Source organism: Alternaria rosae (assembly GCF_020736505.1).
Source record: "Alternaria rosae strain MPI-PUGE-AT-0040 chromosome Unknown BKA58scaffold_3, whole genome shotgun sequence".
Classification (NCBI taxonomy): Eukaryota; Fungi; Ascomycota; class Dothideomycetes; order Pleosporales; family Pleosporaceae; genus Alternaria; species Alternaria rosae.
In genome coordinates this window covers 2,671,856-2,693,244 of record NW_025763572.1, presented here as the reverse complement: position 1 = coordinate 2,693,244, position 21,389 = coordinate 2,671,856, and the positions used below count along the sequence as shown (strand labels likewise).

The window sequence follows — 21,389 nt, the reverse complement described above, 5'->3', positions numbered from 1 at the left end:
ACCACGGATGTCATTATGCATGCGGCGAACCAAGTTTTGAACGAATAGGTGCCCATTGATGCGGTAGTCAGGGTCTGTTCACTGGCTCAGTAAGTGTTTTCGCGCCGTTTGAAGCCCAAGAATCCAAGCAAGCGTGTCCAGGCCGGGATGTGCCAGACGCTAAGAGCCCCAGACCCCGATGGCTGGGCACGTAGTTCTTCTAGAAGGGCTACTAAACTTGCGAGGAACTTGTTTGGAAGCTAGTATACAGCCAGCCATCATCTCAGGAGCACTTCCGACGTGTCTTTGGTGTTGACACGGCTCACCTTCCATGCATGTCGCAGCTGTGCCGACACAGCCTTCTCGTCATTCACTAGCATATATCGTTCTTTGGAGGTTGAGAGTGAGAACGCACCTCGCCACGAGCTCGTGGTTCGATGCGTCTGCTAGCAGATGGCGATGGAAATCGAGGACGGCATGTGCATATATGGCATACCGTTAGTGACGCTACTCTAACTGTACCTCTCGCAGCATATATATCGAGTTTCTCTCCCTGTATTAGTACTGTCATCTCAAAGCCATTCGAGACCTTATATTCTCTACGATTGACTCGACGTACCACTTCCATCGCTTCCCGATACCTATACTTCCTAATCCAATATGGCTCCCCGTGCCGTGCACTTCATCCGCCACGCCGAAGGCTACCACAACGCAGAACACAACGAAAAGATCCCTGACCCAGACCTCACACCAAAAGGCAAACAGCAATGCAAAAACCTCTCGGAAAACTTTCCATTCTTTGATCGCATCGACCTAGTGTGCGCGAGCCCCATCCGCCGCACCATTCAAACGGCACTCATTAGCATGGAGCCGTGGTTGCAATCCGGGAAGCGCAACATCCTCGCTCTCCCCCTAGCCCAAGAAGCTACATCCGAGCCCGCCAACACACCAAGCGACGTAAAACGACTTCAGAAGGAATTCGGCGACGTCTGCGACTTCCACAGATGCCTAGACATCTACACTGACTTCAACACCAAGGAGGGCAGATGGGCACCAGACGGCGGTTCACTCAAGGCACGCGCATTGGAACTCCGCCGCTTCTTGCGCGATCGCGACGAACAGGAGATTGTCGTCGTATCGCACGGCGACTTCCTTCACTACGTATCTGGGGATCTAGACGAGAATGACTGCCAAACACATGGTGATTGGCAGAACACGGAAATGAGAAGCTATCGCTTTTTCCCGGTTGATCATGAGGATGCACTGTTGCAGGAGACAGATGAAAGTGTCAAGCTGAGAAATGCGAGTGCACCTGGCCAGGCAATGGGATCTGCGAAGGAGAACACGCCGTGAGATGCGATTTGATGACGGATCGTAATGGGATTATGCAATTTAGCGAGCTTTTTCTGGAATTAAAAGTTGTTTTCACGTGATGCACTTGATCAGCAATATCACATTGATATGACATGAGTGAACGATTGATGGTAGCATTGTGGTGACAAAGACGCTGTGTTCGTTATACGCGCGACTGCGTCACAGCGCGAAGACGGCGAGACTTGCTAGGTTCAGCGACGCTAACTTCGGAGCCGCCTTCCACGAACGTTTACCATCGCTTTCTTTTGACACAACCCGCCAAATGCTACAAACGTTTTGGTAATATAACATGAAGCCCATCATCTTAGTAGCCATGCGTCGCCTTCCACATGTTCCCAAACATCGCCGACATCCTCGACTCTGCTCCCGTTACACCCCGCACCTCCGCACCTGGTACTCCCGCATCGGAGACCATGGCTAGCGACACGATCACACATATTGTACTCTTCAAATATCGCCCCGATATACCATGGACGGATCTAGAAAGCCACTTCAAGTCTTTCATGGCTCTACAATACAAATCGCTGGATCCCAACTCTGGTAAACCGCTCATACAGTCGCTCAAAGCCGGCAAGAATAGATCATGGGAACCTTTCTCAAAAGGCATGACACACGGTTTTGTGCTCAAGTTTGCGAATCAAGCGGATTTGGACTATTATCTTACCATCGAGCCGGTTCATAAAGCATTCTCCAAAGCCGCGAAGCCGCTAATCGAGGATAGCTTAGTCGTCGACATCAAGGACGGGGTGCTGTTTGGTTCCCCAGCCGAACATCCATCGGCGAAAGGAGATGGAGTCAGAAAGGGCATGTGCCATTGCGAGAGCGTGCACTGGACGGCAAGGCTCGAAAATGCTGAGCACGTGCTTTGTCATTGCTCAACGTGCCAGAAGCTTGGTGGTGGGCCGTACTCGTGCAATCAGATCATACCGAGAGAGGAACTGCAGATCATCTCTGGTGAAGAGAACATCAGGCAGTATCGGTACAAAGGTGCTAGTGGTATGTTGTTCACTTTGTGCTGTTGGCGAAGGAGAAAAGACTGACTGGATGCAGGCAAGTTTGTGCGATGCTATTTTTGCAAAGTTTGCACGAGCCATATCTACCATCATCAAGACGTCATGCCGGACAAGATCATCGTGCGAACTTTGTTACTGGAAGGCGGAGAGAACATGCCAGCCACGGCTGAGATCTTTGGCGAGGGAAGGTTGGCTTGGGTGCAAGAGCTTTCGAAGCAACTATGAGCGGTAATGGTACTCGGCGTGGATGGTTTAGACCGCATAGTATGGAGATTTGAGCGCCAAGAGCGCGGCGCAGCGCGGCGCAGCTGCTACAATATTAGACAGGAAGGCTATACTTTTGAATGAGTTCGCGGATAAGTGAAGCTTTCTCCTAGTAGTATATTGTAATACGTGAAGATTGATTTTAGAGCGCATTGTTGGACACGCTAGCGAAGGCGTTATGCGAGATGTCTTTACTACTTGAACTACCTACGGAGCTTCTCATTGGAATACCATCTTCGTGCTCTTCTCTCGATATAAAGAGAGTCTGCGAGGCATGTCATCAGCTATAAAATGTCGACGTATGCAAAACATTGTCAGATATTTTTACTATGACTAAACGGCATAGATGTCGAACTTATATCGCGTCGTCGACCTCAGCTCCCATACCGCCCACATCGGCTGCTCACCTATCGGGTTTGGGCCTCACTAAGTACCTCGCAATTTTATTATGAGACACTGGAACCAAGTCGACCTCCATACATTCGAGAAGCAATTGGAGTTAGCGAGAACACTTCGACACAACCCCGGATTGGCTGAACATGCACACGAGCTTCGCTGGACCGTTATGCTCAGAAGACTTAGAAGACGAGATTGAGCGTATTCGAGCTGAGCATCATGACTCCAGTCTGAAAACTGACGACGCTGGAGATTATGGTATGTTTTCTGCCCGCATTTGGTGCGCGATGCGTTCTCGTTATGCCAGAATCGCTTTGGCGCATATTTTCCAAGTTTACCAACGTTTCGAATGTGGATGTATGGATTGAGTAGGCTTCCCATATTCTATTGATTCCAGAGAGTTAACGGGAATAGATACGGTGATCACTTATTACTACCACCGCCATGTTTTCCAAAAGCGGCCTCCATGCGACTTAGTGGTTGCATGACACGAGATCTCGTTGAGCGCTTCATGTACAGCTCTACCGGAATACTTGAGCGATTGGAGCTGGACAACCTACTGCAATGCGAAGAGCATGAATTTCCGTTTCCGAAGTTCAACGACGCTCAAACTTTGGAAACATACTTTGAAAACCATGGACCGGACCACTGCACCATCTCGGAAACCCAACGTATGGCAGGCGCACTTGAACCTTTCATCGGAATGTTTGCCACCCTTACGTCTTTGTGTATTGCCACAGTGGGCGAGGCCCAACTCGACTGTCCTTATGAAGAACGAGATGAACAACGGTTCATAGAATGGGCGCGAATGATAAGCTCGGTACGCAATAACCTGCGCTCTTTGTCATTCAAACAGGGACGCAATCGAAACGTCGATGAGTGTCCCAGAGGCTTTCGTCTGGGGAAAATATATGAAGAATATCGACCAATGGATCAACTGTTCCGCCGTACAATCATGCCTGTTCTCCTCGCGGGTCCATGGCCACGTATCAAGCGGATGGAGATCCGTGGTTTGGGCGAACTGTGGGGAGCTGGTGCTCAAGCATCATGCCGGAACAGACTGATCCGGTTGTACCAGGTATCTGCTCTAGATGTTCCCAGGATTTTGGTACATAAGTAGAAGCGTGATCGCGGGTTGCTTGAATCGTAGAAAGCTCAGACACGGCCCAATGCGTGAACACGTTACTCTTGCTTCACTCGCTAAATAGTAGAGACCATACTAAGATGCTGAAAAAAAGCGATTTGTGAATATTTCGTATCAATGGGATATACACGAAAGTTCTAGTGTCAAGCCATAACCCGGTGTTCCTTTGCATGCCATGACTGCAAGCGCAAGTAATGCCCTAGCGTAGGGTTTTTAGCCAGCCACGACGTCTCATAGAATACCACGTGGTATCTGTTCGCCGTTCGTGCTATTTGAGTCCTTATCCTGGCCATTGTCCACCGTCCACGCGACCGTCTTCGTAATCATCATTGCATCTCCACGTTGTGTATTCTTTGTCGACGCTCGTTTGTCTCCGCCCGACATAGCGGTAAGTTCGATCTCATCCATCTCTCTGACTGTATTGTGTGTCTTCGTATTTCTCGTGAAGCGTTTCGAACGAGCATCTCCTTGAGAGCCAACAGTAGGGTAGATGTGTTGGCGATTGCTCGATTCATCTGCGTTCTTGAGCGAAGGGATGCAGTAGCTGAGAAGGAACTTGATCGTTGGGCCGCAGGTTCCGATGATCGCGAGACCAGACTCGATGTTCGAAAGGGTGTAGCCAACTTCGTATGTCGGATCAGGCTTGACTTCTCTCAGGACAAAGACCTTGACGAGGACACTCGTGCGCACCGCACCAATCACGGTAACAAGGACTCCAAAGGACAAGAATGCAATGACCATGAGTTTGCGGCCGAGTGGCATTTTCAGGTCGTGCAGAATCCATGAAGGCATTAGCAGAACCAGAACGTCGGTCGTGAGCACGATCGACGACGTGCTGACCGTGTAGGCACCAGCGTCAACGCATCGCCCTTGTAGACTGGCATCCCAGTATTTGGATATCGGGCTGCATTGGAAAATACAGGCGAGAGGTGCAGCAATGGCGAAGCAACCATTGATGACGAGTGTTCCCCATAGACAACGGTTTATCCACTTGTTCTGCGATCGGAGTTTGATGAGCGTCATCAGGAACGAGACTTTGACTAAAGCAAGAATAGGGTTGTAGATGACCGAGTTTGCGTAGTTCCACTGCAAAGTAGTCAGATTCATGCGCTACATAGCGATCGTATAGTTGATAGAGCATACCTTCATCATCAAGATTGGATCAACTGCACCATCCGGTATATCACGGATATGGTAGCCGTAATAGCTGGTGAGTATGTCTGTAAAGCTATGTTAGCTGTATGTACAGGAATGGCTGCTATCTGTTGTGAGACTTAGGTATACATACAGCCGCATGTCGTGAAAGAGAGGACCAGGTTCAAAAGCTTTGTGACGGCGGATCAATTAGCTGGAGCTACACGGATGTTGTAACTTTGAATACCGTCTTACAGTCGCAATGACTAAGAGTGTATCTTCTGAACAGATTTGTGAGTGATAGCGTGTTACCATCCATCAAATGAACTTACCAACACCCAACTTTCCTCCCTTAAGTCTCACTACGACGCGAACTGACACGATGAAAACGCAACAAATGCTTGGAAAGATAGCCAGAAACAAGTTCACTGGTTGCAAGCCTGTGTTCGCCATGTTTGACTTGTGTATACACAAAGGTCAGGTTTAGGTAAAGTACAAAGATTGTACAACACTGACATCGATTAAGACGACTTCTTGTACAATGAGAGCCCAAATTCCCCATTTCCTAGCTACGTCTCATCACTGTGATCCTGTTTCGCGAGAAAGCAAATGAGCCTCGACTGTAGCCGGTCCTCGGGGAGCCATCCGAGAGGAAGCTCAGTGAAGTCCCTTGTGAACTCGTTGCAGCACCCAATGACGTGTTAATTCAGACTTGGTGGCGTCCGTTGAGTGTTCTATTCCGTGTGCTTTGCTCCGCGGTGAACAGATTGGAATCCTTCGTTCTAGCCAGTCAAGGGTTATCGACGTATGGGAAGCGGCAGGAAAAGCTTCATATTGTTCCCGGGGATTGCACCCTCCATCCAGTATTGTTCCCAATCCACAAATCACAAGTGACTCGCCACAAGTTTGTTGAGGATCCGCGTGGCTAGCCAACAACTTGTCTTACGGCTGATCTCTACTTCCAACATTGTATATTGTCCCGAAGCTCGCGTAGTCACGACTCCGCTGTGGCACAGTCGTGTGGGGCCAGACGCGGCTGAGAACCCTTACCGAAACCCTCTTCGCTTAGAGATGGCCAGTCCATAAATCGCAAAGATTTGCAGAAGCCGAGAACCCGAAGGTACCTTCCATGTTGAGTTCGTGGTTAAATGCGGACCCTTAGCAGCTTGGAAATGATCCCATTCGCGAAGTAATCGGCACCGACAGGGCGGGCCGTAGGGGAAGAGGGAAGTTGTGCGAAAGACGGCAACTACACTCGGACGTCAACTATGAGTAAAGTAGATACAACAACGTGCATGCTGCAAGGACCGCAACGATCCTTCCGATATTTGCCTCTCAATTGTTTGCCATGTGGTTCGATGCCTGGTTCTCGAACGAATCGTCCGGCCTAGCGCCACGTAGGAATCTAGTCATTTATTAGAGACACTTCACGTATAGAGGAGATCCGATTCTCATCATCATCGCTTTCGCTTTTGTTGGATTGCAGTTCTTTCGCTATGTCTGCACGTGGCTCTTTGTTCTTCCTTGCTGCGAACGCCATTGGCACTCTCGGTAGCCCTGTCGCCGTACGCGATGTCGCACCTGCTGCCGCTACCGTTTCCACGGATTCGTCTGGTGGAGTTCCGCTTTTCCCAAAAGAGGCAGTGCAACTCACTGACGCGGCCCTGAAGATGGCTGATAGCCAGACCACTGGGGTCGACGTGGCTGCTATCTTTGGCTTTGACGGTGGTGAGGACGCCACAACTGTAGCAAAGCGTGCAATCAAGAGCGGCCAATGCAAAGCTTTTCCGGGCGACTCGAAGTATCCAAAGGAGTGGATGTGGTCCATCTTCGACCTGTTACTTGGAGGAGCACTCATCAAGACGACGCCCATTGCCGCGCCATGCTATAAGAATTCGGCCTGGAGTGACTATGATGAGGCGAAATGCGCAGACATCTCAGCCAGATTCACCACATCTTCTCTCCAGTAAGTGAAGTTGCCATACATTACTGGATACTGTTCTGACCTTTGTGAAAAGCACGAGTGACCCAACTTCGATGATGTGGCCGCTCTTCCAAGGCCGTACATGCATGCCTACCGACGACCCCAGTGGCACATGTACGCTAGGCGCCTATGCATCCTACTCGATCGACGTCAAGAACGTCGCCCAAGTGCAGCTTGGTGTGAACTTTGCGCGCAACATGAACCTGAGGTTGACCGTTAAGAACACTGGACACGATTACATTGGGAAGTCGTCTGGCGCAGGTGCCCTTAATCTTTGGACGCACAATCTCAAGGAGATCCAGTTCATCAAGCAGTACAAGTCGGCTGAATACAATGGCCCAGCTTTCAAAGCTGGCGCTGGTGTCCAAGGGTTTGAGATCTTGGAAGCTGCTCGCGAACACGATGTGACAGTCATGACTGGTATCTGTGAAGTAAGTCACCATGGTATACAACGTTTTACAGTCGCAATCACTAACCTTTAAATCAGACTGTTGGATGGAGTGGTGGTTATGTCACCGGAGGTGGTCACTCACCTCTCGCATCCATCTACGGCATGGCCGCTGACCAAGTTCTCGCCTTCGAGGTCGTCACCGCAGATGGACGCTTCGTGACCGCGTCTGACTCCAAAAACTCGGACCTCTTCTGGGCTCTTCGCGGAGGAGGTGGTGGAACCTTCGGCGTTGTGACTTCGGTTATTGCTAAAGCTCATCAGAGAATCCACGTTACTAAGTCTGTCTTTTCTTTCCAGGCCCCAGTCAACGACTCTGCCAACTTCTGGAAGGGCATCAACGCTTACATGAAGCGCTTCCCTGAGTTCACCAACGCTGGCACCTATTCGTACTTCTGGATCTGGAACTACGGTACGACACTCGACTTCCAGATGACTCCCTTCTTTGCGCCAAACCACACTATTGAGTCCTTCAATGCGCTTACGAAGGACTTCTTCGCCGACCTCAAGTCTGTCAACATCTCGGTAACTCCCAACACGACCTACCACGACGACTTTTACTCTGCCAACAAAGGCTCATGGGGTGCGGATACGCTCGGTGTGACCACCATTCGTCAAGCTACCCGTCTCTTCCCCAAGAGCCTTTGGGCAACCGAAGAGAAGTTCAACTCTTTCTACACCACTATCAAGGACACAGTGATGAACGGTCATACGGTCGGTGGTTACCACATGGCTCCGGGTAACCCTTTTAAGGTTGACAATGCTGTCAATGAAGCATGGCGTAACACCCAGTCTTTCTTGATCACCGCGAACATGGTTCCTGAGAACGCGACGCCCGCTCAATTGAAGGAAGCATCCGACTACCTTACGTACAACATCATGGACTCGTGGCGCGCAGTCGCTCCAGCGTCCGAGGGTGGCGGTGTCTATCTCAACGAGGCAGATATCCAAGAGCCAAACTGGCAAACCGACTTCTATGGTGCAAAGCATTACCCGAAGCTGCTCGCTATCAAAAAGAAGTGGGATCCGAAGGGCGTCTTCTACGCCACCACTGCTGTCGGCAGTGAGGACTGGGAAGTTAGGGATGGCGAGCAAGGTACTCAAACTCAAAACGGTCGCTTGTGCCGTGTATAAGGCCACAGCGTCTCTTGTCTCGCCAACAAGTCTTGTGGATAATGGCTCGCGTCTGATCTGATGATTTGTTATCCTGAAAACCATAGCGTCTTGAATAGCAAAGTATATTAGTACCAACAACTGTCGAATGCGCGCTCTCGTTCTCGGTCTGGTTCTTAGTCGCCTCTCCAGTAGTCAATCTGTGAGCGCTGACATCGGCTACCAGCCCGTCCGAGGATGCTCATGACACATGAACATGCTGTGCCGAAACTCGTTACGAGGACGGTGTTCTCTCTTCGCCGGCGCAAGGAATCATTTGAGCACGCATCAGAGTGGTGGACGAAGTAAAGCTCTCGAATCCTTCGGGTGCCGCCGCGGAGCAGCCTGGTGAACACATTGACGACCGCATATTAACGTCAGAGTTGACGAGGTCTCGAACGCTCCTTATTTCCGAAGAGACGTATTTGAATAGCCCTGGTGTTGCTCGACGCCCTGAGTTGAGGCCCAATTCTGTGATCTGTCCAAGTGTATTCCTGAAATCGTAGCTTCATAGCTTCGTGAATTACCAGAGATATTAGTCTCAAATCGATAGTTCACCAGGCAAAGCGTATGAAAGATGCTAAACGTTGAGGCTGCCTAGGACTTATCACTCCTATTGCGTACTCGCGCTTCGTGAGCTAGTACGGGAAGGAAAAGGTGGCCGGGTCTTCCGTGTATCTGGCAGCGTTTGCGTTCTTCAAGCAGCGCGAGATGCAGGGCATTAAGACGACTGCGAACAAGAAGGTGGAGAAGAACAAAAGAGATGCGGCGAAGGATAGCGTACCTAGTATCGACGATGTTGAACTAGACCTAGAGAGAGAAGATAAAGTACCAGTATACGGTAAGCTTTTGCACCACCACTGACAATAGAGTCTAGTACTGACGCACTGGTAGATACATGCGATGACGTCCGCAAGAAGATCAACGCGCACCTAAAGAAGCCTGGCGTAACCCAGGCGGCGTTCCTCCGCGCAGCCTCCGCGCAGCCTCCGCGTCGTTCCACAACCCACCCAAGACGCTCAACGCCCGCCAACTGTCCGCTTTCCGCAGCAAGAAAGGCGCTGTAAATGGCAACACATCCGTCATCTTCTATGGTGCGTACGTCTACTTTGAGAAGCTGCGCATCAAAGAGGTAAAGCCTAAGGGCAAGAAAGGCAGGAGGAGATTCATGCCAGGACTGGCGGTATAGACACAAAACATATGCAGGACCGGCTTCTTAACCGGGCATATGGATATTGGCATCATGATGCTTATAGAAGGACCATCCTTAATGGGGAGATTCTTGGGTAGAGGTTGGGTGAATACCCTTCGCCTTGTAATATATGTGTGTTCGATATGTCGCAGTAATAGAGTGGTATGTACAATTGACGTCCAATGTGTGTGGATATCGGATGGACCCAACGCCATAAACGCCGATGCTTGATTGTGTAAAGCCGCCGAAGTAATGTAAAGCGCTCATAGTGTGGCTGCTGCCTCAACAGCTCCAGCCAGCTTGAACGTCTTCGGACTTGAGAAGACGATCTCGACGGGGTATTTCCATTCCATGAACTTGGCCCATCCTGCAAAGCTGTTAGCTACGTGCCATCCGTCCGGTCATCTAACCTTGAAGATGACGTACCCCAGTATGCGGCCTTTCTACCAAAGTATTTCCCCAGGTATGGCACCATAACCATTGTCAACAGCAGCTCCAATTGTTGCAGCGATTCTTTCCATTCCCTATCTGCATCCGACATGTATTCTTCCTCATCGGCTGAGGAACTTGTTGCCGAGGAGGGCAAGGAATCGACCTCGTCGTTGGAGGATGGCTCGATAAAGCTCTCGCTATTGCTCAGGGACATGGCGGCGGTGGTGTTGGATCGTTGACAGGACAGGGTGATGGATGTATGACTCGATCGGCGGACTACCGTAGCAGCATTGGCGAGAATGACGGGATCGCGACGGCTATGGTAGAGGCGCGTTCGGTGAAGGGTGTCGGAGCGCTCCAGCCAATGAGCGGAGGTGGGGCTTAGCGGCAGTCAGCACGTGACGCAAATCTTGGCACTCAGCGTTCGACTCACACATGTGTTGCGGCGAACTTTAGGGTGACCGCCTGCCTAACTCTTCGACTCACCACCCCTACATATCACTACGAACTCCGAATCGATACCAGAACATTACCAGGACTCACGGAAGATCGAAATCGCAAGTGCAACCGCAATCATGGCTGATTCCGTACGTCACAGCCCCACGTTCGCTGTCGAAATATCCTGTACCTGGAAAGTGGGCTTGTTGCATGCCTGCTCTCTAGCTGGGACTTACACCTGTTCTCTACAACAAGCAACATACTAACGGATAACTATACAGGCCGATCTCCCTGACCGCAAACCCCGCAAGTCGGTCCAATTTTCCGAAGGTGCCACGATTGTCGACAGCAACGGCGACGTTACCGAATCACTAGAGATGAACGGCGGTAAGGACTCCGCTGAGGGCCACTCCGCGGGTGCTGGTAAGATGGATTACATACTGGCAATACATCAGTCGCTGACAAGTGGGGCTACAGGCGACGACAAAGAGGTCGAGGAGGTCACCGACATGTTCGCTGATCTAGCAAAGAAGGTGAGGCGCAAAGGCCTGTGCGACCATCAACATCTTTCTGACAATATAACAGAAGAAGAAGAAGTCCTCCAAGAAGAAGGAAGGCGAGGAAGAGGACGGCGCAGAGGGCGACTTCGCCGCGCTAAAGAAGAAGAAGAAGTCCAGCAAGAAGAAGGTCGAGGACGACTTCGAGGCCAAGCTCGCTGCTGCTGGTGGAGACAAGCCCGAAGGCGAGGAGGAGGTCGCTGCTCCCGAACCCGAAGTACAAGAAGGCGACATGATGAAGGGCACCGGTATCTGGGAACACAACTCGACGACCCCCATCTCGTACAACCTCCTCCTGAACCGCTTCTTCACGCTCCTCCACGCACAACATCCCGACCTTGCCAGCTCGGGCACAAAGAGCTACAAGATCCCGCCCCCACAGTGCATGCGCGAAGGAAACAAGAAGACCGTCTTCGCCAACCTTGCCGAGATTTGCAAGCGTATGAAGCGTTCCGACGAGCACGTTGCTCAGTTCCTGTTCGCTGAATTGGGTACGAGCGGTTCATTCGCCGACCAGAAGCGCTTGGTCATCAAGGGTCGTTTCCAGCAGAAGCAACTCGAGAACGTCCTCCGACGATACATTGTCGAATACGTAACCTGCAAGACCTGCCGTTCGCCCGACACCGACCTCTCCAAGGGTGAGAACCGTCTTAACTTCGTCACTTGCAACAGCTGCGGATCGAGACGTTCGGTACAGGCCATCAAGACTGGTTTCTCGGCCCAGATCGGAAAGAGGCGGAGAATGGTGGGTTAGAGGATTTGATGTTATGCGCTTTACGATGTTCAATGTTATGCATGGCTTGGGCTGGGGCTTCTCGATCAGCGGGCGCTACGGCTGTTGCTGTTATGACGCTTTTTGGCGGTATGAACAGTCATGATGATTCAAAGCAATGTCTGTGGAAGGTTCATGTACATTGAGATGAGTCAAAAGATACAGTCTAATAGACGTAGAAGAGAACTTGCTCGGTACGTGCGTAATGGCTGATAGCTACTATACGCGCTGGCAAATAAGATGCAGACTAGCATGTGAGATATCATGGGCGCTTAGGTCGGTCGCAAGTGGACCCTGATAGCTACGGTGCCTCCCGAAGCTGCCCTGCATCGTGGACGCATGCGAACATGTTTGTTTCTGCCGTGCCCAAACTTTCTGATCAAAGATAGCTTCTGGCGCATGAACGACTTTATGCTATTCTCTTACTCACCCGTGGCACGGACTTGGCGCGTAGCCCAGAGCGAGGGGGCGGGGCGCTGATTCGGCGGCTCGAGAGACCCCGCTAGCCAGCAGCTGCGCGCTGGAGGCTGAGCAGCTTGACCAAGGAGACACCAACGGGGCGCGCGGTTAAAACGTCTATACTGCTTATGGTGCTGATGCTTCTGTAGACTAATCTAATCCCTTGTCCGCTCCTCTCCTCTCTCCTACATTGCGCCTGTGATTGCTACTCACCTCCCTTCTCACCTCGTTCCGTGAGTACCAGCTACAGTCGCGTCGACTCGTCGCAATAGGATCGTAAGCTTGAATATGTCGGGATATCAAGGAACTCCACCACCGGGCGGGAACTACTACCCTCGTGAGTCGCGTGTCGCAAAGGATGTGAAAGCAAACTGACGAGAAGTAGCACCGCCAGGTACATCTACACCATCTACATTCCTCTCGTCATATACCGAACGCTCCTTCTCCAGCCTTCCAACACTACAACACGTCTCCTCTTGAACAGCCTTCTAACATATACCAGACCAACAGGGCCAACAGCAGTACTTCGCGCCTCCGCCGGGCGGCCAGTCCTACCCTCCACCACCCACATCCCCTCCCGCACACCAACAGCAACACTACCCACCTCCGCCAGGTGGAAATCCCGCTCCACAACAACACTATGCGCCTCCGCCTGAACAACAGCAATATGCGCCGCCACCCGAACAACAGCACTTCCCGCCCCCAGGCCAAGCGCAATCGCCGCCCCCGCCCTTCCAGCAGCAGCAGCAGCAGCAGCAGCAGCCGCCACAACAGCCACAGCAACCGATGAGCCCCGGCTTTGGTGGATTCCCTGGTGGAAGTCCAAGTGCGACTCCGTCAGGATACCCTGCCGAGAAGGTTGGCCACCCAGGCATGGGCCATCAGTCGCAGATGAGCCAACAGAGCATACCCCAGCAACCGCAATACGTAGGCGCGGGAGCACACACGGCGCCCGCAAGTGCCTCAGCAGACGACGTGGGAACTTTTAATGGAGGAAGCTACCGCGTGAGCCATCGGGATACAAACTCCATTCTCACCGTACAGTTGGCTATTGGATGTCCTTTTACTGCTAAACCTGGTGAGTCTTCCAATACACGATATATGCTTTCATCATATTGGAAATAAAAACATGCGAAGAACGAATATCTAACACAACCCCCAGGCGCAATGATAGCAATGTCCCACACCATGACGTTAAAAGGCAACCTGAAGTTCTCCCTCAAGAAAGCCCTCATGGGCGGCGAAATGTCCAAATCCACGTACACGGGCCCTGGTGAACTTCTGCTTGCCCCTCCCTCTATCGGAGACATTACAATCATCAAGCTTGCTGGAAAGGAGACATGGTCGGTGGGCCGCGACGCTTTCCTGGCTTGTACCCAGGGTATCGTTACAGAGTACAAGAGTCAGGGAATCGGCAAGGCCATGTTCAGTGGTGAGGGATTGTTCGTGTACAAGATTAGCGGTACTGGTGTGCTTTGGGTGACGAGTTTTGGCGCGATTATTAGGAAGGATGTAAGTTTCTCCTTCATCTGTTTCCACGTCAGATTGATGAAATGCTAACGTTACTGATTCTTCTAGCTCGCTGCCAACGAGAAATATATCATCGACAATGGTCACCTCGTCGCGTGGAACTGCAAATACGTTCTCGAACGTGTTGCAAGCGGAGGTATCATCAGCAATATGACGGCGGGTGAGGGTCTTGTATGCAAGTTCACGGGACCGGGGACTGTCTTCATGCAGACGAGAAATGCGGCGGCATTTGGGCAGTGGTTGGCTGCTAATGCTGCTGCGCCGTAGATCACATTTCAAGGTGGATGTACGATGACATAGGATAGCAGACGTCGATCATGAATCAAAACAATTGATACCATCTACCACGACCCCTCATCCAGAGCTACAAGACAAACCAACTATACCTCACTTCGGCGCCTCCAAATTCTGCACCCCCTCCACCCTCTGCACAACCCCAAACCTCTTCCCCCCCTGATCAAAAACCGCATAACCCCCCTTTAACCACGTATCCCCCAGAATATCAAACTCGCTCTTACCCCTCGACTGAATCCCACCATACCGCATCCCACCCCCACACTTCGCGAACCAAAAGTCTTCTTTCTGGACTCCAAACACTTCATCGCCGACCGCTAGGGCTAAGCTGGGTAAATACGTGACTTTAGTTCCCAAGGGAAAAATCCACCCCTGATGCGCTTTATCGAAGACCGCACCGGGAATGGTACTGTAAATCTTCTCGCAGAGCGCGTCATCTAGCAGCGCCAGTATAGTTGCTGTGTCTGCAATCGCCGTGTTTCCAGCTGGCCGTTGAATCGATTCCCCGTTCAGTACGGCGATGGGCGAGGAGAACTGCTAGAACCCCCGCGAGGAGTCGATGGGGACGTACTGCGGTTCTGAGACGCCGCAGCCTGTGAGTACAGACTCGTCGATGTAGCCGAATGTGCAGAAGGATTCTCCGGCGTCGACGTCGGACGTGTCGCGGCAGGAGCCGAGGTAGCAGGTGAAGAGCTCGCTTTCGGAGGGGATGTTGGATTGGTTTATCCTCTGGAGGGATGGTGTTAGCGGTGTGTGGGCTTGGAGAAAAGGAGTAGCAGAAAGATCAAAGAAGGAGAATTGGAAGAGATAGGAAAGATGACTGACTTGCTCAACAGGCGTGGCCACTTTCATCGGTTTAACAGTACTGATGTGTCCGAATCCTAGACCCAGCAGTCCGTCTCCTGCACCGGAAGTAAACTGCGGACTGAGTTTGTTGGCGAGTCCAATCGCTTGGTTTTCGATGCATAGGCCGCCGAGAGGGACGTTGGCTGTGTCGACTATTCCGGATGCTGTTGAGCCTGGATATCAAAGTCAGATAAGAGGTCTCCCATACCTATCCGTCATTGGTGTAGGGCTGGATGGATGGGTAAAGGCAGGAGAAAAGAAGAGATTCACCATCCCCATACCTGATCTTCCAACTCGCTGCCTCAATCTTTTTAAACGTCTCACTAGCCTTTGCATCAAAGACGTTGTGCTTCATCTTCCCCCGGTTTGCCCTTCTCTTCAATTTTCTTCAGAACAGGTTTCATTTCTTTCTTGGCCGCGGGTTTGAAGATGTTTTTTAGGGATTTTGTGGCTACGTCGAGGGCTTGAAAGGGCCCCTCGGTGGTGGGCGCGAAGTCGTATTTGCGAAGGAGGGAGGCGTAGGATTTCAGGCCTGCACGTTCGCAGGACGGGTTAGGAAGGATGGACATGCGTTTTAGGTTTGGCATTCTAGGGGATGGGTGATTGGAAGGCTGGGCTTCTGGATTGTAGGGAGAAACGAGAAATATATGGTAAGAAGGTAGTATATAGGCTGGCCAAGACGGGTCGCTTTCAGGGCGTAACAATATAATTAGGGTTGTTTTGGCGAACGAGGAGTGGATGGAGAAGTGGGTGACGGCAGTTGTAGCCATGCGTGCACCACCTGCCATTCTTAAAATGCGCAGCAAGAACGTGCGGTGAACCACGACCGGCTCATGCTCAAAGTACGTCCTAAACATTCCTTTCCAACTACAGCGTCTATGCTTAATCAAAAGTAGTCTTCTTGCCCTGTGACTCAACGATAGCTTGACTCGCCCTCGGAGTACTCATATGAGCAGCTCCACTCTTGATATTCCTCGGGTCGACCTTTCGCTTGCCACCCCGTCCGCCATTGCTCTCCCCAAAGTCTTGCCTGCCCCCTCTTTGACCTCCTCCTCCCCTGCCAAAGCCCCTCTCGCGGCCTGTATTCTCTCCGTCTGCACCCTCTTTCTCATGGCCAAACCGCTTGTGATACCTGGTATGGTTGTCCTCGGCGAATTCGCGACGCAATTCTCGGCCCATGAGCTTGTTGACTAGCCATTTCCTTTGCTTTAGGGGCTTGGTGGTATCGACTTCCGAATCACTTTCATCCCTGTCCTTCTTGTTCTTGAACGCAGATGGGTCTTTGAAGACAAAGCCCTTGACGGCTGCGGTCGCAGCTTCCACGTCCCGAAAGGTGACCCAAGCAAATCCCTTGCATTTACCAGAGTCTTCAAACGTTGCCATATGTATATTATCGATTCTTCCGCATGGCGCGTAGTGGTTCTTTATATCCTCCTGGGTAACGTCGAAGGAGAGGTTTCCGACGAACACGCGCTTATTGGGAGGGTTCTTTGGTTTCGCATCCTTCACTCCACGTCCGTTATCCTGAGTCTCTTCCGTCTTGGGCTTGTCTGGGCGGCCGTCGAAGCTCTTCGCATTCTTGATCAGCAGCGCGCGGTTGTCCATCTTCATCTCTGTCAAGGCAATCGCCGAATACATCGACAACTCAGTAGAGAAGTCGACGTATGCGAAACCCTTGTTCATCGGCTTTGTAGTCCAACTCGGGGGCGGCGGCCTCGTGGGAGGGGGCATGTGAATGCGTGTGATTTGATCGTCGGGAATTTCGGTATTGTCGGTCAAGAACTTTCGTAGCGACTCCTTCGTGGCAGACCATGGCAAGTTGCCGATCCATACACCATATTCTGAGCGCTTTGCTGCATTCTCCCTGTCTTCAGCTGACTTTCCGTCGACCTTCCCATCTGTCTTCGCGACTGATGCTTCTCCGTCTGCCTCGGCGGCGGGTGTCGGGTTCAATTTGGCTTTCTTAGCTTTACGAGCGGCTTTCTTGGAGGCGGGCTCGGGGAGGTTGACATCGATTTCTAGTTCTTCGGGCAATGCTTCGCGCTTGCGCTTTTTTGCGGGTGTCTCGGCTGCATCGTCGCTATCAGGCTCTGCGACTTCAGCTTTGGACTCGGCCCTCGTGCGCTTCTTTTCTGTATTTTCCTTCTTGTCCTTTTTCTCCTTCTTGTCACGACGCTCCTTCTTAAACACAAGGGCAATCTCTTCCGACGAGGACATTTCTGTATCTGACGACATTGTAGCGTGGGTGGTGTTGCGTATCGATACTTTGCGGCTCGAACTTTTTTCTGGGGCACTTTTCACTAGCATGGCCGCGCTAGGGAGACCCTGGCTTAGTCATGGTCTGCCGGCAAACCATCTAGATCCAGTACATGAGTTACTCTGGTCAATCACAACTTTGCATGCGTCACAGTCTTACGAGAGGCGTATTCAAGAAAACTACCATTGATTTACTACACATATAGAAGACATGAAAGGAAAGATCAAATTGAGCCAAGTAGGAAAGCCGTAACCGAGCCAGACGCAATGAAGCACCCTACTCACATGTCCCGTCGAGGTGTATCGAAGCGCGCTCCAGCGCCTTCTGTGTAGGGAGTGTTGTGTGATTGCGATATCTCCCAGTCCATTCCTTTTGACGCCCCCAGTACCCAGAAATTCGAACGCTTTAGACACCTACCAGGAACACTTTGCCTACCTTTGTGCTCACGAACTATAGCAGCTCTCGCTGACGCCAACTGAACGGTTTAATGCATCTCCTCGTCGCTGGCATCGAGGATGTCGTATTCCTCATCGGTCATGAAGCCATCGTCAGACATAAGGGCGACACTCTCAGCATCCTCAAAGAACTCGTCATCTGAAGCAACGGTGACAGTACGTGCAACGGTGCTCTTCTCAGATGGAGAGGCGGGCTGAGCGGTAGTAGATGACTCATAAGTGCTAGACTCGGGAGACTCCTTGTCTAGCTGAGGGAAGATCATGCCGGAGGCGATGGGCTCAGATGCAGGCTGCTTCTCCTCGACTGGGAGTTCGGCAACTGACTCTTCAGCCTTGACCTTCTCCTTGGGAGCAGCAATCGGCTCCTGCTTGATAGTAGCAAGGGCAGCCTCGTTTTCCTTGCGACGGTTTGCTTCCTCGTGCACCTTGCGGCGACCCTCCATGAGACGCTCCATGGCAGCCTTGCGTACACGCTGAACACGCTCCATCTTCTGTTGGTCCAGTTGTTGCTGCAGAGAGTGGTGCGCATCCTTCATCTTTTGCAGTTGTTGTTGCTGAGTGTGTTGCATTTGCTTCATGCGCTCAGCCCTGGCCTGTAGGAGGCGGTCGTACAGAGGGTTTGACCTAGGAGCCACCTCGAACGTGGTAGCTGAGCCCGAGGTAGGAGTAGGAACCTGGACTGGCATGGGGATAGATGGCTGAGCGGCGACAGGCGAGGGCACAGCAACGACTGCAATGTCGCACCATAGGCGATGGCCGAAGGGCATACCGTCGGGGGTCTTCAGGCGCCAGTAGGAGATGGCAGTGCCCTCGCGCTGGGGTGCCTTCATGAGAACACGGAACTGGGCTTCCTCACCAGCCTCTACAGTGTGGCCAAGCACGTTGCTCTCACTAGCTTCAGCAAGCTCGACGTGGCTCAAAGGACGGGTATTGTCAATGTTGAGCATATTGTCACCACCAACGTGTCGGACGCTGCAGCCTCGCGGCCAGGCGTTGGGACCAGGGTTGCGAAGAGTCCAGACCTGCACGAACTGGTGGCCTGCACAGATCCTGGAGCCATCAATGATGGTGTCCCGGATGAAGTGCGCGTCGAGGCCATCGGTGGCAGTCTCTGACCTTGGGATGGGAATAGCCTCAGTCTTGACCGGTGACTTCACCTGAACGGGTGCGGCAGGCTTCTCTTGCACCGGCTCTACGGAGTCGACGAGGAGATCACGAATCGCAATCTTCTCCTTCTTAGCCTGGGGCTCGGCCGAGGGCTTCACGTCGACAATGGTCTGGACCTGGGTCGCAGCATTGGTGGAAGGAGCGATTGGGGCAGTCTCAGTTGAGGTAGATCGCCTATCACACATGCGGTCGCCGAGTCTAGCCATCGACTTACGCTGCTTGTCGTCGTTTAGTGTAGTAACGCTAACGCTACGCACAGGTGTCTGGAACTTGATAAGCGGGTGAGTGTGGTTGTGCTTATTGCTGGGGTGGGCCTCGCAGTTCTGGCAGAAGTCGGTATCGTGGCAAACAGCACACTTGTAGCGGACGCCGTCAATGTATGACAGGTTCTCCTTGTCCTTGCAGAGGGGACCGTCACAGTAGATACCGTAGTGGCGGTTTGCGCTGTTCAGAGGCTCAGCCAGAGGCTCGTAGATGGGAACAAAGCGATGACGGGGGTGGATGAACTTGGCGTTCTTGAGGCAGTCCGAGCAGTAGTCCCAATCTGGGCAGTTCAAGCACTTGTGGCGGACACCGTAGATGAACTTGTCGCAGCCATCGCAGACGGCGTTGTGACGGACGTTCCTGCCAGAATTGCACAAGAAATCCGCCAGGGTGGGCAGGACAGTCTCGGATGTGGCGGGCTTGAAGGTGTGGCCAGGGTGGTGACCATGCTTGTTGCTAACATGGCAAGTGAGGCAGAGGTCGTAGTCTTCGCAAGGAACACAGGTAACGAATTCCTTTTCGGGGAGGACCTTGACGCAGCAGTTGCAGGTGCGGGTTGGCTCCTCTTCATATGTGACGGACTGCTTCTCATCGGTAAAGGCACCTGGAATCTCCTGTTGTTGTTGTTGAGGTTCCTCGGTCTCGGCCTTAACCTTGGGTGCGATGCGCTGGGTGGTGCTGTTGACGACGCTGCCGTTCTTGACGAAGCGCTTGACCATCCAGTGTCCGCTTCCGGGGCAGTGGATGCCGTTGTCTACGCAGGCTGGGCAGAGATCGTAATCGCCACCATCGCATACACTACAGTGGAAGTGCTCGTCCTCCATGGGCTCGTTGCAGTTGTTGCAGTATACGACCCACGAAGTGCACGCGTTGCTCGGCTTGGGGCGGAATGCTAGACCTGAGTTGTAGTTCGCAGTTGCGAGGTTGTTGAAGAAGCCTGTACATTGCATTAGCCGATTATCGTGCGACATGGACATGTGGATTTGATGCTTACTCTGACGAGTAATGAAGGCCTGCGGTACGGGAGCCTCACCGTCAGCATCTACCGTCGTGGGTGGCGATACAGGGCTGGTACTCTCGCTGGGCTTGGTGTCTGGCGAGCGGGCAATGACTGGAGAGACGGGAGCGCCGCCCTGAGGAGTGAGAGTGTCGGTGCTCATGGGGTGGACAGTGGGCTGGTAGTGTCGGACCACGTTGTCTGGCGCTGGTGTAGGGGCGGGCGCAGCCACGGGCTCTTCGCCGGGGATGGTGGCCCTCAGACGCAACTTGAGCTTCGCCTTTGCGGCGCGGAAAAGCGTCTTGTAGACCTGGGGCTTGTCCGCATCAAGGGTGACATACGAGGCGGCTGAGTCGGAATAGCGCTCGAAGACGACCTGCTCGCCGGATTCAAGCTGAAGAACACTTCGGAGCTAAACATCACATATCATGTCAGCATCGTGATTCTTGAGCGTGTTTGCTCGTACGTCCGAGCGACCGATCCGATCGCCTAGACGCGAACACCTCGGGTGATGGAAAGTCACGAACCTTGTCGGGCAACACGTGAGCGCCGAGATCCTTCAACGGCAGCTTGAACTTCTTCGTCTGGCCGCGGAACAGGACCTTGACAACGATGGGGGTGTCCAGAGTCACGGGGACGTTGTTAGTCGCCGCCATGATGGGCGAGTGAGGCTGGCGATGGAGGAAGAGTAATAGTCAGAGCGACTGCAGCTAGCTTGCCGCCGCTGTATTGAGACAAAGAGGTGCAGCGACTAGAGAGTTGTCGCTGTCGAGGTGGTTGATGGAGAGTTGAAGGCGGAGGTGGAGCAGGTGAGACGGCGGCGGAGCTGGAGGTGTAGGTA

General features: G+C 52.4%; 12 protein-coding genes across 12 annotated transcripts; 7 read left to right on the top strand and 5 right to left on the bottom strand.

Moving 5' to 3' along the window:
- The first annotated feature begins 554 nt into the window (after nucleotides 1–554).
- Nucleotides 555–1,409, top strand: BKA58DRAFT_135071 (histidine phosphatase superfamily). The gene has a single exon (XM_046164462.1). It carries the CDS (start codon nucleotides 640–642, stop codon nucleotides 1,330–1,332), a length of 693 nt encoding a protein of 230 aa, XP_046028056.1. The 5' UTR covers nucleotides 555–639; the 3' UTR covers nucleotides 1,333–1,409.
- Nucleotides 1,410–1,606: 197 nt separating this feature from the next.
- BKA58DRAFT_419455 (Mss4-like protein) lies at nucleotides 1,607–2,729 on the top strand. The gene is made up of 2 exons (XM_046172712.1): nucleotides 1,607–2,349; nucleotides 2,404–2,729. The coding sequence occupies exons 1-2, from the start codon at nucleotides 1,683–1,685 to the stop codon at nucleotides 2,589–2,591; spliced, it is 855 nt and encodes a 284-aa protein (XP_046028055.1). The 5' UTR covers nucleotides 1,607–1,682; the 3' UTR covers nucleotides 2,592–2,729.
- A 440-nt stretch (nucleotides 2,730–3,169) lies between these two features.
- BKA58DRAFT_400200 (uncharacterized protein) lies at nucleotides 3,170–4,146 on the top strand (the record flags this gene model as incomplete). The annotated part of the gene is made up of 2 exons (XM_046171582.1): nucleotides 3,170–3,284; nucleotides 3,485–4,146. The coding sequence occupies 2 exons, from the start codon at nucleotides 3,170–3,172 to the stop codon at nucleotides 4,144–4,146; spliced, it is 777 nt and encodes a 258-aa protein (XP_046028054.1).
- A 255-nt stretch (nucleotides 4,147–4,401) lies between these two features.
- BKA58DRAFT_455187 (uncharacterized protein) lies at nucleotides 4,402–6,004 on the bottom strand (the record flags this gene model as incomplete). Its single annotated transcript, XM_046174533.1, has 3 exons — nucleotides 5,637–6,004; nucleotides 5,314–5,390; nucleotides 4,402–5,256 (listed from the first exon to the last, which is right to left on the bottom strand). The coding sequence occupies exons 1-3, from the start codon at nucleotides 5,755–5,757 to the stop codon at nucleotides 4,402–4,404; spliced, it is 1,053 nt and encodes a 350-aa protein (XP_046028053.1). The 5' UTR covers nucleotides 5,758–6,004.
- A 796-nt stretch (nucleotides 6,005–6,800) lies between these two features.
- Nucleotides 6,801–8,870, top strand: BKA58DRAFT_428299 (FAD/FMN-containing isoamyl alcohol oxidase-like protein MreA; the record flags this gene model as incomplete). The annotated part of the gene is made up of 3 exons (XM_046173009.1): nucleotides 6,801–7,141; nucleotides 7,281–7,719; nucleotides 7,776–8,870. 3 exons carry the CDS (start codon nucleotides 6,801–6,803, stop codon nucleotides 8,868–8,870), a joined length of 1,875 nt encoding a protein of 624 aa, XP_046028052.1.
- Nucleotides 8,871–9,599: 729 nt separating this feature from the next.
- On the top strand, nucleotides 9,600–10,077 carry BKA58DRAFT_438029 (uncharacterized protein; the record flags this gene model as incomplete). Its single annotated transcript, XM_046173553.1, has 2 exons — nucleotides 9,600–9,729; nucleotides 9,806–10,077. The coding sequence occupies 2 exons, from the start codon at nucleotides 9,600–9,602 to the stop codon at nucleotides 10,075–10,077; spliced, it is 402 nt and encodes a 133-aa protein (XP_046028051.1).
- A 266-nt stretch (nucleotides 10,078–10,343) lies between these two features.
- Nucleotides 10,344–10,726, bottom strand: BKA58DRAFT_438028 (uncharacterized protein; the record flags this gene model as incomplete). The annotated part of the gene is made up of 2 exons (XM_046173552.1): nucleotides 10,344–10,447; nucleotides 10,507–10,726. The coding sequence occupies 2 exons, from the start codon at nucleotides 10,724–10,726 to the stop codon at nucleotides 10,344–10,346; spliced, it is 324 nt and encodes a 107-aa protein (XP_046028050.1).
- Nucleotides 10,727–10,967: 241 nt separating this feature from the next.
- Nucleotides 10,968–12,644, top strand: BKA58DRAFT_135007 (eukaryotic translation initiation factor 2 subunit beta). The gene is made up of 3 exons (XM_046164461.1): nucleotides 10,968–11,099; nucleotides 11,232–11,483; nucleotides 11,536–12,644. Exons 1-3 carry the CDS (start codon nucleotides 11,088–11,090, stop codon nucleotides 12,259–12,261), a joined length of 990 nt encoding a protein of 329 aa, XP_046028049.1. The 5' UTR covers nucleotides 10,968–11,087; the 3' UTR covers nucleotides 12,262–12,644.
- Nucleotides 12,645–12,891: 247 nt separating this feature from the next.
- On the top strand, nucleotides 12,892–14,608 carry BKA58DRAFT_380986 (tryptophan RNA-binding attenuator protein-like domain-containing protein). The gene is made up of 5 exons (XM_046169959.1): nucleotides 12,892–13,075; nucleotides 13,124–13,132; nucleotides 13,241–13,816; nucleotides 13,901–14,250; nucleotides 14,317–14,608. Exons 1-5 carry the CDS (start codon nucleotides 13,027–13,029, stop codon nucleotides 14,533–14,535), a joined length of 1,203 nt encoding a protein of 400 aa, XP_046028048.1. The 5' UTR covers nucleotides 12,892–13,026; the 3' UTR covers nucleotides 14,536–14,608.
- Nucleotides 14,609–15,002: 394 nt separating this feature from the next.
- BKA58DRAFT_134974 (aspartic peptidase domain-containing protein) lies at nucleotides 15,003–16,026 on the bottom strand. Its single transcript, XM_046164460.1, has 3 exons — nucleotides 15,679–16,026; nucleotides 15,388–15,581; nucleotides 15,003–15,291 (listed from the first exon to the last, which is right to left on the bottom strand). The coding sequence occupies exons 1-3, from the start codon at nucleotides 15,761–15,763 to the stop codon at nucleotides 15,100–15,102; spliced, it is 471 nt and encodes a 156-aa protein (XP_046028047.1). The 5' UTR covers nucleotides 15,764–16,026; the 3' UTR covers nucleotides 15,003–15,099.
- A 264-nt stretch (nucleotides 16,027–16,290) lies between these two features.
- BKA58DRAFT_312115 (uncharacterized protein) lies at nucleotides 16,291–17,643 on the bottom strand (the record flags this gene model as incomplete). Its single annotated transcript, XM_046167366.1, has 1 exon — nucleotides 16,291–17,643. The coding sequence occupies one exon, from the start codon at nucleotides 17,641–17,643 to the stop codon at nucleotides 16,291–16,293; it is 1,353 nt and encodes a 450-aa protein (XP_046028046.1).
- A 506-nt stretch (nucleotides 17,644–18,149) lies between these two features.
- On the bottom strand, nucleotides 18,150–21,204 carry BKA58DRAFT_438023 (uncharacterized protein; the record flags this gene model as incomplete). The annotated part of the gene is made up of 3 exons (XM_046173551.1): nucleotides 18,150–20,488; nucleotides 20,546–20,960; nucleotides 21,076–21,204. The coding sequence occupies 3 exons, from the start codon at nucleotides 21,202–21,204 to the stop codon at nucleotides 18,150–18,152; spliced, it is 2,883 nt and encodes a 960-aa protein (XP_046028045.1).
- Nucleotides 21,205–21,389: the final 185 nt, after the last annotated feature.